At 41.6% G+C, this 23,379-nt stretch overlaps 2 protein-coding genes across 3 annotated transcripts in view; both read left to right on the forward strand.

Moving 5' to 3' along the window:
* The window catches only part of LOC311142779 (diacylglycerol O-acyltransferase 2-like), a 38,096-nt gene extending 34,812 nt beyond the window's left edge, over positions 1-3,284 (forward strand). For both annotated transcript variants that reach the window (XM_084178450.1, XM_084178451.1), the window contains exon 8: positions 1,486-3,284. In XM_084178450.1, the coding sequence (XP_084034576.1) occupies positions 1,486-1,640 (155 nt within the window). In that variant the 3' untranslated portion in view covers positions 1,641-3,284. The remainder of the gene's footprint in view (positions 1-1,485) is intronic.
* Positions 3,285-9,648: 6,364 nt separating this feature from the next.
* The window catches only part of LOC311142329 (UV radiation resistance-associated gene protein-like), a 145,389-nt gene continuing 131,658 nt past the window's right edge, over positions 9,649-23,379 (forward strand). Inside the window, exons 1-5 of the mRNA XM_084177956.1 lie at positions 9,649-10,026; positions 14,099-14,216; positions 15,052-15,086; positions 21,496-21,657; positions 23,283-23,357. Of these exons, the coding sequence (XP_084034082.1) occupies positions 9,898-10,026; positions 14,099-14,216; positions 15,052-15,086; positions 21,496-21,657; positions 23,283-23,357 (519 nt within the window). The 5' untranslated portion in view covers positions 9,649-9,897. The remainder of the gene's footprint in view (positions 10,027-14,098; positions 14,217-15,051; positions 15,087-21,495; positions 21,658-23,282; positions 23,358-23,379) is intronic.

Consider the following 23,379-nt stretch of genomic DNA (forward strand, 5'->3'; position numbering starts at 1 on the left):
CCATATACTACCCACCACTGTGACCTGTATGCTCTTGTTGGCTGGTCCTCACTACATATTCGTCGCCAAACCCACTGGCTCCAGGCCATCTATAAATCACTGCTAGGCAAATCCCCGCCTTATCTTAGCTCATTGGTCACCATAGCAACACCCACCCGTAGTATGCGCTCCAGCAGGTATATCTCACTGGTCATCCCCAAAGCCAACACCTCCTTTGGCCGCCATTCCTTCCAGTTCTCTGCTGCCAATGACTGGAACAAATTGCAAAAATCTCTGAAGCTGGAGACACTTATCTCCCTCACTAACTTTAAGCATCAGTTGTCAGAGCACCTTACCGATCACTGCACCTGTACACAGCCCATCTGAAATTAGCCCGCCCAACTACCTCATCCCTATATTGTTATTTATTTTGCTCATTTGTACCCCAGTATCTCTATTTGCACATCATCTCTTGCACATCTATCATTCCAGTGTTAATACTAATTGTAATTATTTTGCACTATAGCCTATTTATTGCCTTACCTCCATAACTTGCTACATTTGCACACACTGTATATATATTTATTTCTGTTGTATTTTTTACTTTGTTTTGTTTTACCCCATATGTAACTCTGTGTTGTTATTTTTATCGCACTGCTTTGCTTTATCTTGGCCAGGTCGCAGTTGTAAATGAGAACTTGTTCTCAACTGGCTTACCTGGTTAAATAAAGGTGAAATAAAAAAATTAAATATAAAAATTGATGAAAAAAGCATTTAATTAACATTATTTTAAATTAACTCTGCAACTCTTCCAACTATTGACTGTGTTCACAACTGCCACCAGTTTGACACCAAAACATTGACAGCAAATTCATATTGACAGTGTGTAAAAAAATATATATTTAAAAGGATATTTCATGCTGAAATCCTCATATTAAAAACCAATGGTATTCTCTTAGTTGATGGGTTTATATTTAGGATAATGTTTTACGGCTATGTCATTCAAAATGTTGTATCATCTTATTTAGTATTTTTGACATGTTATTAGTCCACACAGAGGGCCAGAGATGATTACAGACGCCTGTGATAATCAGAAGTACCCGAAAGAGCCTCTAGATGTCTTGTGATAGATTAACATAAAATCCTTGTAGTTTACTGGTAAACTTAGAACGTTTCCAGTTATTTATCCTCCCTTTTCAATCCCATCTCTCACAGGCATTTAGTGCTGGTTGACTTAGTTTCTGTTAGGGATTCCGTTTTAGGATGGTCTGTGGCCTTCTATAATTTCAATGATCGGACTGTTATGGTTACTACCAAGCCGTTGAGCTACTCTAGTTCCTCTGTGTTAACAGAACCATCCACACAGTCAATATTTACTCTCCCCTGCATCAAGGCTGTATTAATGTTTAACACTACAGCTCATCAAACTACAACATTTCCAATAGGTTAAATGTTTTTAAAAGTTGATTTTGGGGATATTGATTTTTACATGTTTATTTGTCTTAGTGGGTGAACCGATCACAGTGCCAAAGATTGAGCAGCCTCCTCAGGATATGGTGGACCTGTACCATGCCATGTACATCAATTCCCTCAGGAGCCTCTTTGACAAGTATAAGACCCGCTTCAGCCTGAAGGAGAGTGACATCCTGCACATCCAATGAGAAAAGAGAGAAAGGGGCAGCTGTGGCAGCTGTCTGTTCAGCCCCGCCCCCTCCATTCACGTGCCTGGCTCTGATTGATTGTCTCTGGAATTCAATCGATATACATAAAGTTGTGTGTATATATAAACCCACCACGCTCTCAGCATCACTCACGTCCCTCCTCCACTCAGGATGAAAATGGCAGGTTTTAGGTCACCTTACTATTCTCTCTGACCTAGTCACTGTCAATGGCAAAGTTGACTAACTTCCATTTATTGAATGTTTTATTGAGCATATGACACATCTATAGATGTGTTCCGTGACATAAAAGATTAGTATAGTTTGATAAGGTTCGATCCCTTGCTTTAATGTGCAGTGGAACTCCCACTAGGTGGCACTAGAAGGTTACACGAGACACACACACAAGCACCATCTTTGTTTCCTCAATGCATCCATGTAATTGTCCCTTAGAATAGGCCTGTACAAAGAATGTGTTAAGTGCCCTAAAAGCTAAATATAGGATGACGTTTTGAGCCCTTCATAAAAATGTTTTGCTAAATGCACAAACAATGCAATTGTAAGGGTATTACCTCACTAAGACGTTGATATAGTGTGGTTTATTGAGCCAAAGAGCTGATGGGTGTCCCCTCCCCACACACATCATTGAAACTTGAAGGTGAAGGAATTCTATTGAATGGTTTAGATTGTGCGATGGCACTAAGTATTAATTGTATTTTGTAAATAAGAAAAAGCTATTTTTTTTTCTCATTGAAAATTAATATATAGATGCACTTTTTGTATTTGTGACAACCCTCTGAGGTATTTCTCTAAAACGTGCCTTTGAAAGATTCCTATGTCAAATTAGCTTTTTTCAACATAATTGCCAATTTCAAAGAGAATCACTGTGGTGCTTTTGTCATTTAACCTTGACCTTTGTTTTTGTTTTCTCTTACATTTCTCCACATGTGAGTGTATTGACTGGACTTCAGAGTGTTATCTAGAGCCTTGAGGCCCCATGTACTGTAGTATTTGAAGGTTGAAGATGTTGGTGATGTAAGAACAATTTCAGGGTGAAGACAAATGATTCCTCTATACAGAGGGCAGATAACTGATGAATGAAATGAAAAGGAAGGGATTGCAAAGCATATGCTCATAAAAAAAAAAAAAACTACAATGCAAACTTCTTAGGGGGGTTCCACTAATTTCAGTAAAATGGCAAAAGGGTTGCTATCACAGATTTGAATATAGAGTATACAAGTCACAAACTCCCCTGGTAATTACCAAGAAGTGTTTGAGATAAATACTTTTTTAATATTGGGCATATCAAGCACAGAATCAAGTCTACCATCCTGCCAATGATCCTAGATGCAGAAATGTATGTATGTTGTATATTATGCAAGATAAAAAGACTACAATTATTTTGCCATGTGGTGAAATCTTGAGGTTGGTGATAAATAGAAGTGTCATTCAAAATGTAATTTCTTCTAGCTTCACCGGTGACTTTTTGCAAAGAGCAGTGAACATGGGGCTCTCCTAATTCATGTGCAATAAATATAGCAATAAATAGCAGCCAATGCCTTTTATGTTGTGAATGAATGGCTTCATCACAATCAGTCTATTGAAATGAAACGTTTGTATGTTTTCAGAATAAAACTTGTACATGTCTGTGTTAACTATTTTTCAGTCCCACGGCGACATCACAATGCCAGAATGTAATTTTGCTCAAGCGATAAAATAAGGCATTTGTAGACATTATCCTAAACACACCAAATGTCCTAGGGTTGGGGGAACTATGCATTGATGCATGCACACAACTCCTCAAATGATAGAGAACATCAAAATGGTCTCTTAAAACACATTCCATGGCTTTTTTACGGACTCTGGTTAGTACAAAAGACACCTAATTCCAGATTAAGATCATCCAATGATACTTGATTTACTGGGTGATAATCCCCTACTGTCTCTCTACATCACAACATAAGAGTTGAGTAGGTCCATTTCTTGTACATGAGCGATGTTCATGAAAACACCTTGAATATTTTGTGAGATCAAAAATGTAAGTAGATGCACAAACAATGAGTGATTAATTAATGACAAATAGGCTACTGCTCAACTGTCATTTTGTCATGTGTCATTTAGCTATCTACCTCTTATTACTTGAAAAGGAAACAGTAGGCCTATGCAAAATGTATTGCAAAAGAGATGCCATGCTGTTCAAAGACCAGGGGGTTATCTCGTTTGTGCAAAAGACTGTCCTCGGTCCACTCTCCTCCGTGACCCGGAAACCGATAAGTGGTTGAGTGGTCAAGGAGTGTGTCAATTCGTTATTAGGCGTGTCCTCCCCTCCTCAATAGCCACCTTTCATTGAGGATACTCGTGTATCCTACCACAGAAGAGTTTTGAAATCTACCACACTCCCCCTTCTTCGGGATTGTGTTGGCGGATCGCATCCAATTTAAGGCGCATACACTGTTACCTACTGTACTGGAGTGTGAGGCCATTCACGGCCTACCTACATTAAAATGTTTGTGATACAGTACTATAAAATTGGGGAAAAGGAAAAATTACCCTGCCAACTATTAGCCCTCTCTAAAAAAACAAAAAACAAACACACTACCCCATTCCACTATTTACCCTATCTAATCATACTCCAGACCAACTGAACACTAACACTCAACACCCCCTGCAACTGTTCTGCAGTAAAACCTCGCAATCCCATGCATTTCTCTGCCGCTGCCACCACAACCTCTATTTTCTATGACTTTCGATCCATTTCTGCAGTACAATTGACAACCATAGCTATGAATGCCAAGAAACCTACCTTACTGAAGCACATATTCTTCCCATCACTCTCTATTAGTCTCTGCCTACTCACAGGAATCCTCTCAGGATCCCTCACCCTGGACCCATCTTCCTCTCCCACTCTCTTCACTACTTCAGCATAAGACACTTTCGGTACTACTCTGACCCTTGCAACCTCAACCTGCCTTTCTCTCGCCGTACACCGCCGAGCTCCATGGGCACCCCCACAACTTTCTCCACCGAAACTACACATTCCTTCATGTCATGCCCTCCTGCACACTTCTCACATCTAGGACTCTCCCTCCTACATACTGCTGCAACATGCCCATAAACTTGACACCTAAAACACCTAAGTATTTTAGGAACAAACGCTCTCACGGGATAACTTAACCTTATCTGGAAAATACTTCTTCAAAACTCAGCAGGACAGACAACGCTCTTTATTTCCCCACGCTCTCAACCAGATCTGCGTTGCACCAAACAGTGAACGTCACAGACACCGGGAATCTGATCAATCAACTGATCTTCCTCAACATTTAATGCCACCCCCGTTCACTCCTTTCAATGGTGCCCTGCTCGGGAGAGCAAAGCAAGTCACATTTATTTTCCCTAATCGCGTGATCCGGAGCGCCCGCTCCCTCTGGGTTGAAGAAACACAATAAATCATCACTAGTCCACTGCTAGTTACTTTCACCAACTCAACAGTCCCCAACCTCTTCTCCACCCAACCTACTACCACATATGGATCAGACAAAATGCAAGGATCCATTCTCTCCACAAAACTTACTCCCACTGGGACAGAATCATCCTTTACATCCTCGGACTGAGGCCCGACCTTGGCGGTCTTCATTGCAGGAACTTCATCCACACTCTCATCAGGTTCCATCTCTGAGCTACTGGATCACATACCCCTCTTGTTGCACTTGATGCTAACCTTCCTCTCCACACTGCTTCCCTCTACATTCAACTTCTTCTCAAAAGTCATCACTGCACATGCCACCATATCTAATTCATCCTCACTCTCATCCCTCTCCATTTCCTCAAGTTCTTCCAAAAGATCAGTGAAATCCCTCATTCCATATTCCCTCATAACCATTTCCACTGTTCTCCTTTCATTCTTGTCCATCATCTTCTCCTTCACCAGATCTTTCAGAAGGCCTGTGTAATCCCCCACGCCATGTTTATTCATAATATGCTCCACTTTCTTCCTTATTTCCTTTTCCGCCATCTTCTCCAATCACTCCCGTTCTCCAAACATTTCTCCCTGTGCAACCTCTCCAAAGCCATCCCAGTTAGTGTCTATGAATGGGCATAATACTCACTCCCGACTCCACTCGCCATTTCTTTTTTTTTTTTTGGACAGGGCCTCCCATCACCGACCTTCTCACTCGCTTCGGCAGCCTGCCACAGAGGAGAAACATATTGCTAGTTTAAAAACAATATGCTACTTATTGTTTTATCTATAAAATGTCTTGCAAAACTAACTTAATTGGTTTTGAACACTTTACACATTTATTTTGGGATCCTCCCCAGAAAACGGAATTTGCCTAATGGCGCACGAGTGGAGAAGGACCATCTAATTTCAGCCAAGCTCATTTCCATCCACGTTCACTCTCCTCGCCGACTCCTCCTTGACTGAGGAGAGAGGACACAGGAGGTGAGCAAATCTAATTGATAAAAGGTTGTTGATTGTTGAATTGATACTGTTTCTAGTCATGTGATTCTGCCACCTTGTGCAAGTTTGAAGGCTAGGTTGATTGGTGCTTTATTTTGTGATTGCTGGAGGTCCATACAATAGAGTCCCACAGTATGAGTCATAATACACATAAAACCTAGCAGTCAGAAATGGTTCCAATTGTTTTTCTACCATACATTTTTGAAACACTTAAAATAAGGGCTGTGTTTCATGTAGGTTTACCCTGGCCTGAGGTTTTGATAACTGTGTAAATCTCTCTTGGACAAGGTGACTTTTATCAATATATTTGCCTGTATTTACCCCCAACAATTGAAATGCTAATTAACTGCTAATGTGGCTATCATAAAGAACTACAAATGCCATGAGGATCTGGAGGAGACTGCCGAATCAAGGCAAAGGTAAGAATCTCTGGATTAACTATCTAATGTTAGCTAAATGTAGTAATTAATAAATTGGCAACATTTCTTTAAATTGACCTGTTAGCAAAGGTACCAGCTAGAGATGTTATTTATTTTTTAGTCATTTAGCAGACGCTCTTATCCAGAGCGATTTACAGGAGCAATTAGGATTAAGTGCCTTGCTCAAGGGCACATCCACAGATTTTTCACCTAGTTGGCTCGGGGATTAGAACCAGCAACCTTTCGGTTACTGGCACAACGCTCTTAACCACTAAGCTACCTGCTAATTACATTTTCGAATATGAGCCTAAATAGAGGCTCCACTCCACTTTTTTTGTGTGGTCTATGAGCGTGTCGGATTTGGTCAATAAAAAATGTGATTGTTAAGTGAGGCTTATTTCATTTAATAGAAGTTAAATCATGTTTAGTTTGTACTGATATAATTGGACGCACGTGGCATCTAGGCAACTTTGAGAAAAACTATTTTATATCAGTTGTTTACATGCGTATCTACCCTCTCATTGGGCTAGAATGTTCCCACCTGATCTCGCCTGCCCCTGTTTGCCTTTCCGCCTTTGTGACAACCAGCTTGTTCGACATTGCAGGCGACTGCCGACTGACTAATCTACAAATCATTTTGCACCATAAATAACTACTCATTATTATTTGTAGATCAGTCAGTCACATTTATCCACAATGCATCATGGATTTTATGCTCTTGAACACGGCCAACGACTCCCAATGTTAGATAACACCATCTCGTCATTATATAGAGTATCTCTGGTTGAGTGCATTGTCACCACAGATAAAACAATGAGACAGATATTTCACCGGATATATAAATGTGAAGCATCCGCTTGGCGTTTCTGATCACTACCATATATGGTAGTGAGAAAAAGCCCACTGGTCGGCAGTGGGAGAAGATGGAATTTGGCCTACACTCTGCAAAAATTTGATTTCAAAACAGTTTTCTGTTCCCAAAACTATAATTTGTTATGAACAGAGTGGACTAGGTTTTGTAAACTTTACCCATTGCAAAAGTTTTTAAAAATCGCGTTGTTTAGATGGAGTGCAAAGGCGAATTGAGTTATAGGCCCTTTTCACGATGACGTCATCTAACTTCCGCCTTTCCGCGTAGCAGGTTAACTTCACTTCCGTTAGCCCGTAACCTGAGACTTCTCAACGAAAATACAACTGTTGACCACTAACTAGCAAGCTAGCTACTTGAAGAAATTCCAAAAGGTACGTTTAAGTTAAATTAGTAAAGTTAAGAGTAATAATGTTTACGTATATGCAATGGTTTGTAACTTGCTAACGTTATTGTTAATTCATAATTGTTCACTGCCTTAGTTACTTAAAAGTGGGCTAACGTTAGCTAACAACAACTTAGTACCAGATACCGATAACGTTAAAAGGTAGCGTTACATTGCTGCCTGGCTGTAATGTAACAAGTTTACTTAGCTAGCTATCTAACCCTTTGTTAGGCAGTTAGTTTATTCATGAATTTACACACCGCCATATCATTGGTGGCCTCTGGTACAATTCCCTGTGATATAATAATGATGAACAATACATTGTCAAAAGTCAATACAAACTGCAAAGTTCTGCATCAGTGTAACAAATAATGTCTGACCTGTGTCCTAGGCCGGTGCCAGGTCTGCAGTGCGCTGGTGCATGACAGAGGCAATGGCACTGTCTTAAAGCCCATGGTAACATAGTGAGCACTTTGAAAAAGAAGTGCTACTATGTGATTACATAGTGCTTTCCCAGCAGAGCAGGAACATGACATGTGATTGAGTACCACAGGAACCTCTGCAGAGTCTAGTGTAACCTGTTCATAGAGACATAACAATTAGTGCTGTACTTACAAAACATTTTTTCTGCGTTTCATTATAAACTACTGTACACAATTTTCAAAACCCAATTTCTTTTTTTAATTAAGAAAAATTGGCTGTTCTGAAACCTTTGACAAGTAGTGCCAACACTTATCGAAAATTTGAACATTTTGAGTTATCACAGAATCTTTCCCAGTCTTTATTGCCGTCAACAACCCACATCGGTTTGTAAGAATTTCGTTGTGTATTAAGTTTAATGATACAAAATCAGAGCTCAGACTGAGAAACAAACTGATCCACAGTGGAACTTTGTGGAATCATTCTTATTAAATCTGCAACCGCAGCAAAACACAACAAAAAGAAAACTTATCTATCTTAACCTATCTTATCATAATGTTAGAGAACTGTTTATCTGAGAAACCTGAAGCCGATGAGCCTCCTCATTTTTCTTCATGGACCTGTAACATCGCCCTCTCACTGTCACCTCACCGTTAACTACACTTGAGACTGTTTCAATACAGTGATTGGGAGAAAGGGCGCAGCATTAGCCATTAATACATTACTGACTCTTATCTTACGGTCGATACAAACAGCAGTAATATTAAAAAGAGGCTGCAAAACAGAAACTCGTCAGCTCATAACCTTCGCTAGCATAGGGCTAATTTAAGCTAAATAAAGATAAACACGTACCTTCATAATCAAACAGGTAACCTTCAACGAAGAACTTGTAGCCTTTATCAAGCTTCGATCTTGAAGTAAGGGACCACTTGTCAGCAAGTCGTTCTACGTCGTTAAGTCGTATTGGTGGCAGATGTGAAAGGGACTGGGTGAACTCCATAATGATGTGCTACTAGCTAAGCGTTCCTAAGCGACACCGGATGTAAACATAACCTGCATCGCGGCAGAACGGACGTTGTCTGACGTCACGTGAAAAGGGCCTATTGCACACGCGCACTTCACTGAGTAGGCGTTCCCTAACGGAAATATGCAGATGATGCTAAAACGCGCCAATAGGATCTCGCTAGCTCGTGCTTGGCTCTGCCCACCTCCGTGCTTGATCTGCCCACTATGACTCATTTGTTCCCTTTGGAAACGACAGGCTGTTGAATATCTTGTTTTAGTTATAAAAATCTTTGTTGTCACCATCAGCGATGTATACGTCATTGGTCACCATACATAAACACCCACTTCCTCCTACTGCAGCTCTAGAGGTCGGCCGCTCCGCCCCTTTCTTTGTGATTTACATTATATTCGACAAATAGAATGGATAAATCCAACGGCGAGTAACCCATTCATTTGACAGACACAGCCGTGGACCAATCAGTGATCTACTGGTGCTCCCCTCTAACAGACCGATAGCTACCTGAGTAGTTCCTACATTGTTTATGTCACGTAGCTAGCTAGCTAGCTTGCTAACTGACAGCTTCAAGAGTGCTGTTTTCGTACTAACGTTAGCAACACCAATGCATACATTTCTGTCGTAGAAGGTCAATCTAGATGTACAGGATCTGGGATTGATCGGTGGCAGGGATGAGATGTTTTGTTGAATGAACGCCTCTGGTGCCGATAGGAGAATGAACTCCATCAACGGTCGGGATCACCCTGTCCCCGCCGTCTCTGTCAACTCTGGAGCCTCATCTTCTCGATCCTTGCACGTTGAGCTCACATCTCAGCAGGTAAGGACAAGCAACCGTAGCTTGGTGTTATTGATTATATGCGTTTTGTCCTGTATTGTTACGTTGCTGTGTGTCAGCTGCAAGATGAATACAACAGGCCTGCAGAGCGAGCTAAGCTAACTAGCTAGCTAACGTTAGCTCAGCTGACTTTTACAGCTCTCTTGGGTAGCCAGACAGCTATAGCTTCTAAGCCTTACTCCGCTACATACAAAGTCTTATTTAATAATAGTATACATGTGCAAACGTAAGATACAATTGTTAGCTATCTAGTTTGCAAGCTACATACAGAGACGATGATAACTAGCCAGTTTAGTAAGACCTGGCCTGACACCCAGGCACCACTACAGTCATTTGGTCACCTGATTTATGAACCAGCTACAGTACATACCCTTCATTCTGATGCTCAAGGTCTTTGCACAAGTTATTATTAATAAGTCCTCATAGCAACAAGCTTGACCCTAATAGGACTGAACCACATCAGACATAGCTATACGTCTTCAGCTCTCTAAATGCACCTTTACCTGCAAGCCTTGCACTTGATATGACCACAGTGGTGTTCTTTTGCCTACTGTCAGTAATCTATAATCTTTGAAGGTGCCTTCACTGTCTGCTGAGATATACACTCATTGGCCAGTTTATAGAAATGGTTAGCGCCTACAGACAGTGAGTCATGTGGCATAAAGCAGGCAGACAGGCATTGAGGTATTCAGTTACTGTTTGGTTGAACGTTAGGATGGGCAAAATGAGTGACATAAGCGACTTTGAATGTGGTATGATCATCGGTGCCAGGCGCGCCGGTTCCAGTATCTCTGAAACGGCCGGTCTCCTGGGCTTTTCACGCACGACAGTGTCTAGGGTTGACCAAGAATGGTAAGACAAACAAAAAAACATCCAGTCAGCGGCAGTTCTGTGGGCGAAAACGGCTCGTTGATGAGAGGTCGAAGGAGAATGGCAAGAAACGTGCAAGCTAACAGGCGGGCTACAAACAGGCAAATAATGGCGCAGTACAACCAGAAGCGGCTCAAGTGGGCACTCGATCACCAACACTGGACAATTGAGGAGTGTAAAAACATTGCAGATGCAAAGTTTGGTAACATAATTACTGTGCACAGCACAAACCGTCATTCTGACTGTACACAGCACAAACCGTCATTATGTTACCAATCTTTGCATCTGCACTGTTACACCTGGACGGAGTCAACCATTTACCTTCACAGTACAATGACTAGGGCCGGGACAATACCACTATCGCGATACTCGTTAGTATCGTGGCAAGGAAACAAAACACGAAGCGGATTTAACTTCTTTAGGAAAACAGCCCTAATGGTGGAAACAAACATCAGTATGTTGTCATCCAGAGTCACATGTATTTATTTCCCAAGCTAAAGCACACAATAGTTTATATACAGCAGGTTTTTAAAGGACCAAAGAGTTTGGTCTGCTTGGTGTTTTCATTTTTGATACTGGCATTGTCCTGTCCTGGCGCTAAAGATCACCAGTAGGCCTAGGTTTATACAGTAGCTAGATTATATGCTCTGCTGGAGACCCTCTTTGCTCTCATAGCTACAAATTAGCCCGTTCAGAGAAACGTCTTCTGACATTTTTGAGAGGGGGAAAAAAAGCCTTTGCTGAACAAGCTGTGTTTTTGTTTCGAGGGCTGTAATCTTATAGGGAATCCCATGACTTAGATTTATCCCTAATGCCTGTGGTGGTGGAAGCTCAGTGTGAGTTGCTGGTGATTGAAGAATGCAGATCAGGTGAAGGCCGGCCATTGACGTAAAGTCCTGCTGCTTCTCTGATGCTGCTGCCCTGAGGGGGGACCTTGTTCAATGGCCCCTCTTTTCACGGGTGTCGTGTCATGTCCCATGGTCATTCTCTTGACTTAACCACTCTCAATGATTAATTTTTTTATTTGGAGCCATTATTTTTTATAGATGCAGTCCTACGTGAAAAAATGTATTATTTAGTTAGGCTATTCAGTTAGCCTATCTTTTTTTTGATTGGACATAACTGAGCCATTCTCTTCAAGCCGGTTCCTTTTATTTTAGGCTCAGCAGGTTTTTGAAGGGTGGATTTTTGACTGATATCCAACCATGGTGATGCCATGTTCTGTCAGTGCATTGAAACATTTTTAATGAGCCGAGGCATTATGGGTTTTCTACTCTGAGACCATACTGTACAAATAGCTTTTGTGCATCAATGGTATGCTGGCTTGAGCTTTAGTTGACGAAACTGTGACACTCTTGTGTGTGCAAGGCTTCTGTAAGGGAAACACACAGTGAAGTCAAAACATGAACTCTGCTTTGAAATGGAACTCTTGTCTGCATCTATGGTCAGTTATTCCCAGACGTGAATCATTCCATAAAATGTTTATTTTTTTTGGCAAATGTTGATAGCCTACCTGTGACGGTTTAACCAGATACTTCAAGTTATCTCCAACTGACCCACCGTATTCTAAAATTACAGTTTATTTTTAACGTGAGGATGTACAGCAGGGTTCCACAATAGGTGGGCCAAATTCATCCCTCAGGTGATTTTATTTGCACCCCCCCATGTTTTTGTAGTAAAAAAATATTTTTTTTATATACATACTACCGTTCAAAAGTTTGTGGTCACTTAGAAATGTTCTTGTTTTCGAAAGAAAATAATTTTTTTTGTCCAGTAAAATAACATCAAATTGATCAGAAATACAGTGTAGACATTGTTAATGTTGTAAATGGGTATTGTAGCTGGAAATGGGTGATTATTTTATGGAATATCTACATAGGCGTACAGAGGCCCATTATCAGCAACCATCAGTCCTGTGTTCCAATGGCACATTGTGTTTGCTAATCCAAGTTTATCATTTTAAAAGGCTAATTGATCATTAGAAAACCCTTTTGCAATTATGTTAGCACAGCTGAAAACTGTTGTGCAGATTTAAAGAAGCAATAAAACTGGCCTTCTTGAGACTAGTTGAGTATCTGGAGCATCAGCAATTGTGGGTTCGATTACAGGCTCAAAATGGCCAGAAACAAATAACTTTCTTCTGAAACTCGTCAGTCTATTCTTGGAGAAATGAAGGCTATTCCATGCGACATTTTTCAGCTGTGCTAACATAATTGCAAAAGTGTTTTCTAATGATCAATTAGCCTTTTAAAATGATAAACTTGGATTAGCAAACGCAACGTGCCGTTTGAACACAGGACTGATGGTTGCTGATAATGGGCCTCTGTACGCCTATGTAGATATTCCATTAAAAACCAGCCGTTTCCAGCTACAATAGCCATTTACAACATTAACAATGTCTACACTGTATTTCTGATCAATTTGATGTTATTTTAATGGACAAAACATTTGCTTTTCTTTAGAAAACAAGGACATTTCTAAGTGACCCCAAACTTTTGCACGGTAGTATATACACACACACACACACACACACACTTTCTGGTGGGGGTGGGGGCATAAAAGACTGTAAAATCATGAGGAAATCAGCTCAAATGTATTCTAATTTAGGAAATCTGTTCCCAAGTATTCCCATGCATAAATAGAGAGGTACAGTATATGTGATCGTATCGCAATGTAATCAAGGTTTGAAATTATTCTGTTTTGGTCAAATACTATATCTGTTTGGGATTCTTGTGGACAATTTGCAGTGTACAAATGATTTATAACTATGTTCCGCATCCCCGACCATCCGCTCCAGGAATAATAGGTCCACGGCTGAATGTAATTGGGGACCCCTGATGAACAGTAATGACTTTGCTATATGACATTGTGTCTTCTGGTTGGCTGCTACAGTATGTTTATCCTGTGTGAATTAGGCTAGTTCATAGGGTAACAGTTTTGTAAGTTGATATGCATCAATTTGGATTGTGTAACGAGAAGAGACTCTTGAAGGTGATAATAAAATTGTAAAGGCATTGAAACGGACTCATTAGGCTTACAAACTGCCCCCTTGTTTTGGGCAGACCATTAAAATGTTCTCTCTCCTGCTCCCTTTCCCTGACTCTCCAGCTCTGCCTCTCTGCCTCTTCTATTTCTCATCTATTTTTCCTGACTATCTCACCGTCTGCCTCTCTCTCCCTAACAGAGGCGGTTACGTCATCTCAGAAGCATTGCAGCCCGCAACATCGTCAACAAGAATGGCTCTCCACTACTGGACACATATTTTACCCTTCATCTCTGCTTACAGGACCGGATATCCAGAGGTCAGTACTGTCTCCGCTGTCTCTGTAAGACAGTGTACTAGGCCACTGCACTAATACCACTTTCACACTACTGAGACCAGTCAGTCCACACTACAAATAGACTTAACATGTCTTTGGCCTTGAATCCTAACTTGAGTTCTGTGCACATAGGTCCCGTGTAGCTCAGTTGGTAGAGCATGGCGTTTGCAACGCCTGGGTTGTGGGTTCGATTCCCACGGGGGGCCAGTATGAAAATAAATAAATGTATGTGCTCACTAACTGTAAGTCGCTCTGGATAAGAGCATCTGCTAAATGAAAAAAAAATAAAAAAAATAACTCACGTTTTCGAGAAACTTCCATTGACATGATTGCATAATTTAACCCAAAAGCCATGTTAGTATGCGGACATCTCAAGTTAGACTTCAGCTCTTGGTGCCAGAGCACCTTTTAGGTCTAAATGTTCAGCATTAAGGTGGACTGCATTACTCTCATAAGTGGATGAAAGGTCAGAGTCTCATTACGCTGTGTAGTTAAATGCACACGGGTTTGGTTCGTTAGGGGATGCTGATGCTCCAGTAAATGTGGTCTTTCACTTTTACTTTAAGGGAAAATCATTTCATTAGAAGTCAATGACCAACAATGACCCAGATCGAGGCTAAACCTCAGGGCTTACTGTTGTCAGGTAATCCTAGAAACGTTTGCTGTGCAAACACTTTAATAGGACTCCTCCCAACATTGTAGTCCTGACAGGAGTTGCATCCTCACAAATATTGTTTGAGCTTTTGTGTGTTTATTCAGTCTCTGCTTGAGAAAGCTTTAAAATAAATCTAACCTGGCTTTTCTCCTTCCCTTGCAGACTTTTACAAGAGTGAGGTCATCCGAGATTCATTGGTGAGTGTCATTGTTTGAAAAAAGAACTAACACGTGTTGGCCAGAGCCTCAGGGCCTCCCAAATAATGACCATAGCACCAGTTATGGAATGTCATAATCAGTTCTGTTGTATGCTTTGTCTGCTCACATCTGTGGAGGCACACTACCGGTTATAGGCCTAGTTACATTCCGAGGGCCCAAGAATATAAACAAGTCCTAGGCCTACCCAGTGCTTATAAAACGGGAGGTGCCGGAACAAAAAGTGAGCGCGAGAGGGGGGTGACCTGGGAAGTCACCTTTATAATAAAGCAGTGCATGCCTATCATCACATTTGTGTAGTGACATAGAGTATTAGAGTAGAGGCGCTACAGAAGTAGCTTTTTTTTTGTACTTGGGTCCGGGAAGAATTTTGCCTTTTTATAAACACATTTCATGCAATTCTACCTAATTTTATATGACTGGAGGCTTTAGCATAATCTTTTTTAATACCGCACAAATGATCGAAATGACAGGCTACTTTGACATTGAAAAACTGATAATCTGAGATCAATAAAAACGACCTCATCTTAAATCCATCAATAGCCTAGGCGTGTGGAGACATATTGTACAAGAGGAAATTATAGTCCTAGAAAAGCTTTCCACTTTCACTCACCTGACCCAATGTTGCGCAGCTCACTAGCCGGTAATGGCGAATACTCTTGTGCCAAAAGCCTCTTTCTCTTGTTTTACTTTGTAAAACAATGTTCGCTCAATAGGCCTATTTGGAAGTTGATAAAATATTTGGATAGCCTATAGACAGATTAGAGTAGTAATGAATAATTATCGCCCCATTTCAAGGCTTCTGTGGTCCTCTGTAGCTCAGCTGGTAGAGCACGGCGCTTGTAACGCCAAGGTAGTGGGTTCGATCCCTGGGACCACCCATACACAAAAAAAAAACAAAAAAAAAATATGTATGCACGCATGACTGTAAGTCGCTTTGGATAAAAGCGTCTGCTAAATGGAATATTATATATTATTATATTATTAAGGCTTCCTTGTCTAGCTAAGATTCTTGAATCCCTGGTAAATGTACAACTGCTCTTTTTTTATCTGAGAAATGTATTTTGAATGTAAACCAATCAGGGTTCAGGCCTGGGCATAGCAGTATTACAGCAACCACTTTAATTCATAATGATCTTGTCAATGCTTTAGAAACTAAAATGAAATGTGCTGCTTTGTTTGTGGACCTGTCAAAAGCTTTTGATACTGTAGATCATGCTATTTTATTGAATGTTGTCCTCGATAGGCCTGAGCTCTGATGCCTGTTCATGTTATCTTAGTGACAGAACTCAGGCCATCGTGATTGATGGGGTTAAGTTTGAATTTCTTGTAGTACATAAAGTTGTACCACAGGGGTCGATTTTGGGACCTGTTCTCTTCACAATTTATATAAACACCATTGGTCAATTGTTAAAAATTGTAAGCTTAATCTATATGCGGATGATACTATTATGTATGCTATTGCCCCGACTGTTGATCTGGCTGTGTCAAAACTACAGTCAGATTTTATAGCTATGCAGGAGTTTAGTTTTAATGCACCGTATTGCTAGAACAAAATTCAAAATACATTTCATCTTAATATATTGGTGCCGTTTGGGCAATTTAAAGTATTGATTGGGGACTTATTTGTGGAGGAATGTAACTGTTTTTCTGGGTGATTTGTGATGTTTTATTTGTGCTTCCCATTAGTGTTTTTATTCATTTTTGATGTAGAGGTACCGGATCCGGCCAAGTAGATTCCGGAATGAAACAGTCCAAAACGGAGTGGTGCCAGATTCTGTTCCGGCAGTATCCAGCTCGAATTAAGCACTGGGCCTACCCCTGTCCTAGCTTACTTGCGCCCACAGCGTGTGTGTGGTGCATGCGAGAGTGTAAACAGTGGTCACTTTCTCCAGTGCTGCTGTGTGGAAAGAGGGTATACTTCCTCCATTTCCCCATTGTGGCGGAGTAGTGCGTGACAGCCAACACATGGACTCAGGCCAGCTGCCTTGGTGTTTGCCTCTAACAGAATCAAGTCAAGTAGCCTACCTTTCACTTTCTCTCCGTCAAAACATCAACTGATGAAAGACCACTAATGTTACTTAAAGTAACCTGACAGAAAGGGAGGTTTTGATTGACGCTCTTTGAGCAGTCATAGACAGGTGTCATATTACATGTTTGGTTGGATGTATTAATGATGCAAAAATCAGCCACACCAGGATTGTGGAGCTCTCTTCTTCTTGTATCCTCAGCTTCACAGAGGGCACAGCACAGGGGTTTACTGTACGGTCTCTTATTGACAGCTGGGATAGGATGCGTGTGTGCAACAAGACCAAGACAACAGGAAACAGTCAACGTCACTGTTCCTGGCATGCACTAATAATCTCTTTCTTTGTGTTGTACTCCAGTCATATAAACAAACAACAGGAAGGTGGAAAGCAGTCTTGAAGCAACACACTGTATGAGAGAAGGGGAAACAAACTGGCTTACATCAACATGATTGAAATATGACCACAAGCTTCCATTGTACTCTGTCTCTCTCTCTCTGTAAACATGTTCAGAGCAGGGCTGTCATTGTGTTCTGCAAGACATCATTCAGCAAAATCAGATACTGCTGATGGCTTACTCAGCAATAGCACTATTAACGCAACTTCAGATGGTAGTTTCCATATTTGGTTTCCACGTTAGCGGGAAAACGATTGTCCTCACTGACTGTTGTTAGATTTGGTCAAACACCCAATGTGCAACAACAGCTGCTCCTCGCTCCCATCTCTGCATGGAGTCTATTCAGTCTATGATGAATGCAGCGAAGTATAGCAGATCATTACTAACAGGCCAAATGCAGAGTCATTTTCCAAGCCTACCTTTCCTTTACTCTCTCAGGCCCTAGCCTGTAATGCACTGCAGATGAAGCTCATGATCGTGTCTGGCAGAGATCAGAAATCAGCTTTTGTGTTAAAAACGTCAGCATTCCTCTTTGTGACCTTTGCTCTCTAGTGTTCTGGTCTGTTTCCCCTTTGTGGTTACTCGTCTGTCAAAGGAGCCTGCTCCTTTCCGCCTGCTCTTCCTGTTATTATGTAGAGGAACATTGCACACGGCACACTACCCCCCCCCCTCCTCATCTCTAGGCCTTTTTCCCCCCATTTTTTTTCTCTCTTTCCTCCCTTTCTCCACTTGTGGCTTTGTCAATCCTCCATTTTACAAACAGTTTAAGATGATAGTTATATATCGTTCTGCAGGTGGGAATGGGCTTCTTTGTACAGTAGTTTATGACACAGGATAGACCAACAAACCTCAGGGAGTCCAGGGACCTTGTCTTCCCAGCAGGCAAAATGTGCCATGTGATGTCATAATGATGATGACATTGCAACCAGTTTTGCCAGCTGGTTTGGAGTAGCTCAGAAATTGGTCTGAAACCTAGTTACCTATAGTGTTTTGTTGGACAAGCCAAGCCTTAGTGATGACAAATGGCCTCGGGATATTAAAGTTGGATTTGTAAATATTTGGTCAGGTATTTGTAATTGGGACGACAGTTACATGACAGTTAAATTAACATCCTGGTTCAGCACCATTTTGTGTGCTCGAGTCACTTTCACACACCCTACTGACACACATTATGATTTGTCATTTGAATCTTTAAAATGTGCCTCTCACCCTGTCACAAAATCTGAAACAAATTAAACACATGGTTGTTTTAAGACGCAATATTAGTTGAACTAATCAAAACTTTGCAACCCAGTGAGATCATTCAAATCAAATGTATTGGTCACATACACATGGTTAGCAGATGTTATTGCGAGTGTAGCGAAATGCTTGTGCTTCTAGTTCCGACAGTGTAGCAAGATCTAGCAAGTAATATCTAACAGTTCTACAACAAAAACCTAATACACACAAATCTAAGTAAAGGAATGGAATAAGAATATATACATATATGGATGAGCAATATCATTATCAGAGTGGCATAGTCTAAGATGCAATAGATAGTATAGAATACAGTATATACATATAAGATGGGTAATGCAAGATATGTAAACATTAAAATTGAATTTTTAAAGTGACTAGTGTTCCATTTAGTAAAGTGGCCAGTGATGTTCAAGTCTGTATGTAGGCAGCAGCCTCTCTGTTAACAGTCTGGCCTTGAGATAGAAGCTGCTTTTCAGTCTCTCTGTCCCAGCTTTGATGCACCTGTACTGTCCTCGCCTTCTGGATGATAGCGGGGTGAACAGGCAGTGTCTCGAGTGGTAGTTGTCCTTGATTATCTTTTTGGCCTTCCTGTGACATCGGGTGCTGTAGGTGTCCTGGAGGGCAGGTAGTTTGCCCCCGGTGATGCGTTGTGCAGACCGCACCACCCTCTGGAGAGCCCTGAGGTTGTGGGCTGTGCAGTTGCCATACCAGGCGGTGATACAGCCCGACAGGATGCTCTCAATTGTGCATCTGTAAAAGTTTATGAGGATTTTAGGTGACAGGCCAACTTTCTTCAGCCTCCTGAGGTTGAAGAGACGCTGTTGCACCTACTTCACCACACTGTCTGTGTGGGTGGACCATTTCAGTTTGTCAGTGATACAGTTGAAGTCGGAAGTTTACATACACTTTGGTTAGTCATTAAAACTAGTTTTTCAACCACTCCACACATTTCTTGTTAACAAACTATAGTTTTGGCAAGTCGGTTTATGCATGACACGTCATTTTTCCAACAATTGTTTACAGACAGATTATTTCAGTTATAATTAACTGTATCACAATTCCAGTGGGCCGGAAGTTGACATACACAAAGTTGACTGTGCCTTTAAACAGCTTGGAAAATTCCAGAAAATGATGTAATGACTTTAGAAGTTTCTGATAGGCTGATTGACATCATTTGAGTCAATGGAGGCGTTACTGTGGATGTATTTCAAGGCCTACCTTCAAACTCGGTGCCTCTTTGCTCGACATCATGGGAAAATCAAAAGAAATCAGCCAAGACCTCAGAAAAAAAAATTGTAGACCCCCACAAGTCTGGTTCATCCTTGGGAGCAATTTCCAAATGCCTGAAGGTACCACCTTCATCTGTACAAACAATAGTATGCAAGTATAAACACCATGGGACCACGCAGCTGTCATACCGCTCAGGAAGGAGACGCGTTCTGTCTCCTAGAGATGAACGTACTTTGGTGTGAAAAGTGCAAATAAATCCCAGAACAACAGCAAAGGACCTTATGAAGATGCTGGAGGAAACCGGTACAAAAGTATCTATATCCACAGTAAAATGAGTCCTATATCGACATAACCTGAAAGGCCGCTCAGCAAGGAAGAAGCCACTGCTCCAAAACCGCCATAAAAAAGCCAGACTACGGTTTGCAACAGCGCATGGGGACAAAGATCGTACTTTTTGGAGAAATGTCCTCTGGTCTGATGAAACAAAAATAGAACTGTTTGGCCATAATGACCATCATTATGTTTGGAGGAAAAAGGGGAACGTTTGCAAGCCGAAGAACACCATCCCAACTGTGAAGCACGGGGGTGGCAGTATCATGCTGTGGGGGTGCTTTGCTGCAGGAGAGACTGGTGCACTTCACAAAATAGATGGCATCATGAGGAAGGAAAATTATGTGGATATATTGAAGCAACATCTCAAGACATCAGTCGGGAAGTTAAAGCTTGGTCGCAAATGGGTCTTCCAAATGGACAATGACCCCAAGCATACTTCCAAAGTTGTGGCAAAATGGCTTAAGGACAACAAAGTCAAGGTATTGGATTGGCCTTCACAAAGCCCTGACCTCAACCCTATAGAAAATGTGTGGGCAGAACTGAAAAAGCGTGTGCGAGCAAGGAGGCCTACAAACCTGACTCAGTTACACCAGCTCTGTCAGGGCCGGCAGCCTTGCGAGGGTTAACACGCTTATATGTCTTACTCACATCGGCCACCGGAGAAGGAGAACCCACTGTCCTTGGTAGCTGGCCGCGTCGGTGGCACTGTGTTATCCTCAAAGCGGGCAAAGAACTTGTTTAGCTTGTCTGGCAGCAAGACGTCGGTGTCCGTGACGTGGCTGGTTTTCCTATTGTAGTCCGTGATTGTCTGTAAACCCTGCCACATACGTCTCGTGTCTGAGCCGTTGAATTGCGACTCCACTTTGTCTCGATATTGACGTTTTGCCTGTTTGATTGCCTTGCGGAGGGAACGACCACTCTGTTTGTATTCTGCCATATTCCCCGTCACCTTGCCATGGTTCAATGCAGTGGTTTGTGCTTTCAGTTTTTTGTGAATGCTGCCATCTATCCACTGTTTCTGGTTAGGGTAGGTTTTAATAGTCACAGTGGGTACGACATCTCCTATACACTTCCTTATAAACCCACTCACCTAATCAAAACTTTGCAACTTAGTGGGATCATTCATTCAGCTGTCTCATCAATTCTCTTGGCCTGTCTTTTTCAGAATCCAACATGGCGGAGCCTGGACTTTGGCATGCTGCCGGACCTCCTGGACACGTCTGTGTCCTGCTTCGTGGTGAAGATATGGGGCAGTCGGGAGGAACAGTTCACACTACTCATAGAGTGGAAGGTCAACCTGGACGGGCTTAGATATACAGGGCAACAGGTCAGTGGAAACAACATACACTCATATAATATAGGCTGCTCTTGGATGTATGCTGACTAGCATACACTACCAGTCAAAAGTTTGGACACACCTACTCATTCATTTTTACTATTTTCTACATTGTAGAATAATAGTGAAGACATCAACTATTTAATAACACATATGGAATCATGTAGTAACCAAAACAGTGTTAAACAAATCAAAATATATCTTATATTTGAGATTCTTCAAATAGCCACCCTTTGCCTTCATGACAGCTTTGCACATTCTTGGCATTCTCTCAACCAGCTTCATGAGGTAGTCACCTGGAATGCATTTCAATTAACAGGTGTGCCTTTTTAAAAGTTAATTTGTGGAATATATTTCCTGAATGCGTTTGAGCCAATCAGTTGTTTTGTGACAAGGTAGGGGGGGTATACAGAAGATTGCCCTATTTGGTAGAAGTCCAAGTCCATATTATGCAAGAACAGCTCAAATAAGCAAAGAGAAACGACAGTCTATCATTACTTTAAGACATGAAGGTCAGTCAATATGGAACTTTGAAAGTGTCTAAGTGCAGTCGCAAAAACCATCAAGCGCTATGGTTAAACTGGCTCTCATGAGGACCGCCACAGGAATGGAAGACCCAGAGTTACCTCTGCTGCAGAGGATAAGTTCATTAGAGTTACCAGCCTCAGAAATTGCAGCCCAAATAAATTATTCACAGAGTTCAAGTCACATACACATCAACATCAACTGTTCAGAGGGGACTGTGTGAATCAGGCCTTCATGGTCGAATTGCTGCAAAGAAACCACTACTAAAGGACACCAATAAGAAGAAGAGACCTGCTTGGGCCAAGAAACATGAGCAATGGACATTAGACCGGTGGAAATGTGTCCTTTGGTCTGGAGTCCAAATTGGAGATGTTTGGTTCCAACCGCCGTGTCTTTGTGAGACGCAGAGTAGGTGAAAGGATGATCTCTGCACGTGTAGTTCCCACCGTAAAGGATGGAGGAGGAGGTGTTATGGTGTGGGGGTGCTTTGCTGGTGACACTGTCTGTGATTTATTTAGAATTCAAGGCACACTTAACCAGCATGGCTACCGCAGCATTCTACAGCGATACGCCATCCCATCTGGTTTGCGCTTAGTGGGACTATCATTTGTTTTTCAACAGGACAATGACCCAACATACCTCCAGGCTGTGTAAGGGCTATTTTACCAAGAAGGAGAGTGTTGGAGTTCTGCATCAGATGACCTGGCCTCCACAATCCCCCGACCTCAACCCAACTGAGATGGTTTGGGATGAGTCGGACGGCAGAGTGAAGGAAAAGCAGCCAACAAGTGCTCAGCATATGTGGGAACTCCTTCAAGACAGTTGGAAAATCATTCCAGGTGAAGCTGGTTGAGAGAATGCCAAGAGTGTGCAAAACTATCATCAAGGCAAAGGGTGGCTATGTAGAAAATAGTAAAAAAATAAAGAAAAACCCTTGAATGAGTAGGTGTGTCCAAACCTTTGACTGGTACTGTACATGCATGCTTTCCTCTGATCAGAATACAGTACAGTCTGCAGTCATCTAGACAATAACAGCCTCTCTCTTGTTTTAATACAGACAGACTAAATACCACTGCATTGTTCCTCCACAGATCCGCTCCAGGTATCCAAATGAGATCATATTTGGATTGAATGATGGCTACTATGCAGCTGACTTTGATCATAAGGTACTGCTTTGTTCCAGGAATT

The sequence above is a fragment of the Coregonus lavaretus genome, assembly GCF_964263955.1.
Source record: "Coregonus lavaretus genome assembly, chromosome: 15".
Taxonomy (NCBI): Eukaryota; Metazoa; Chordata; class Actinopteri; order Salmoniformes; family Salmonidae; genus Coregonus; species Coregonus lavaretus.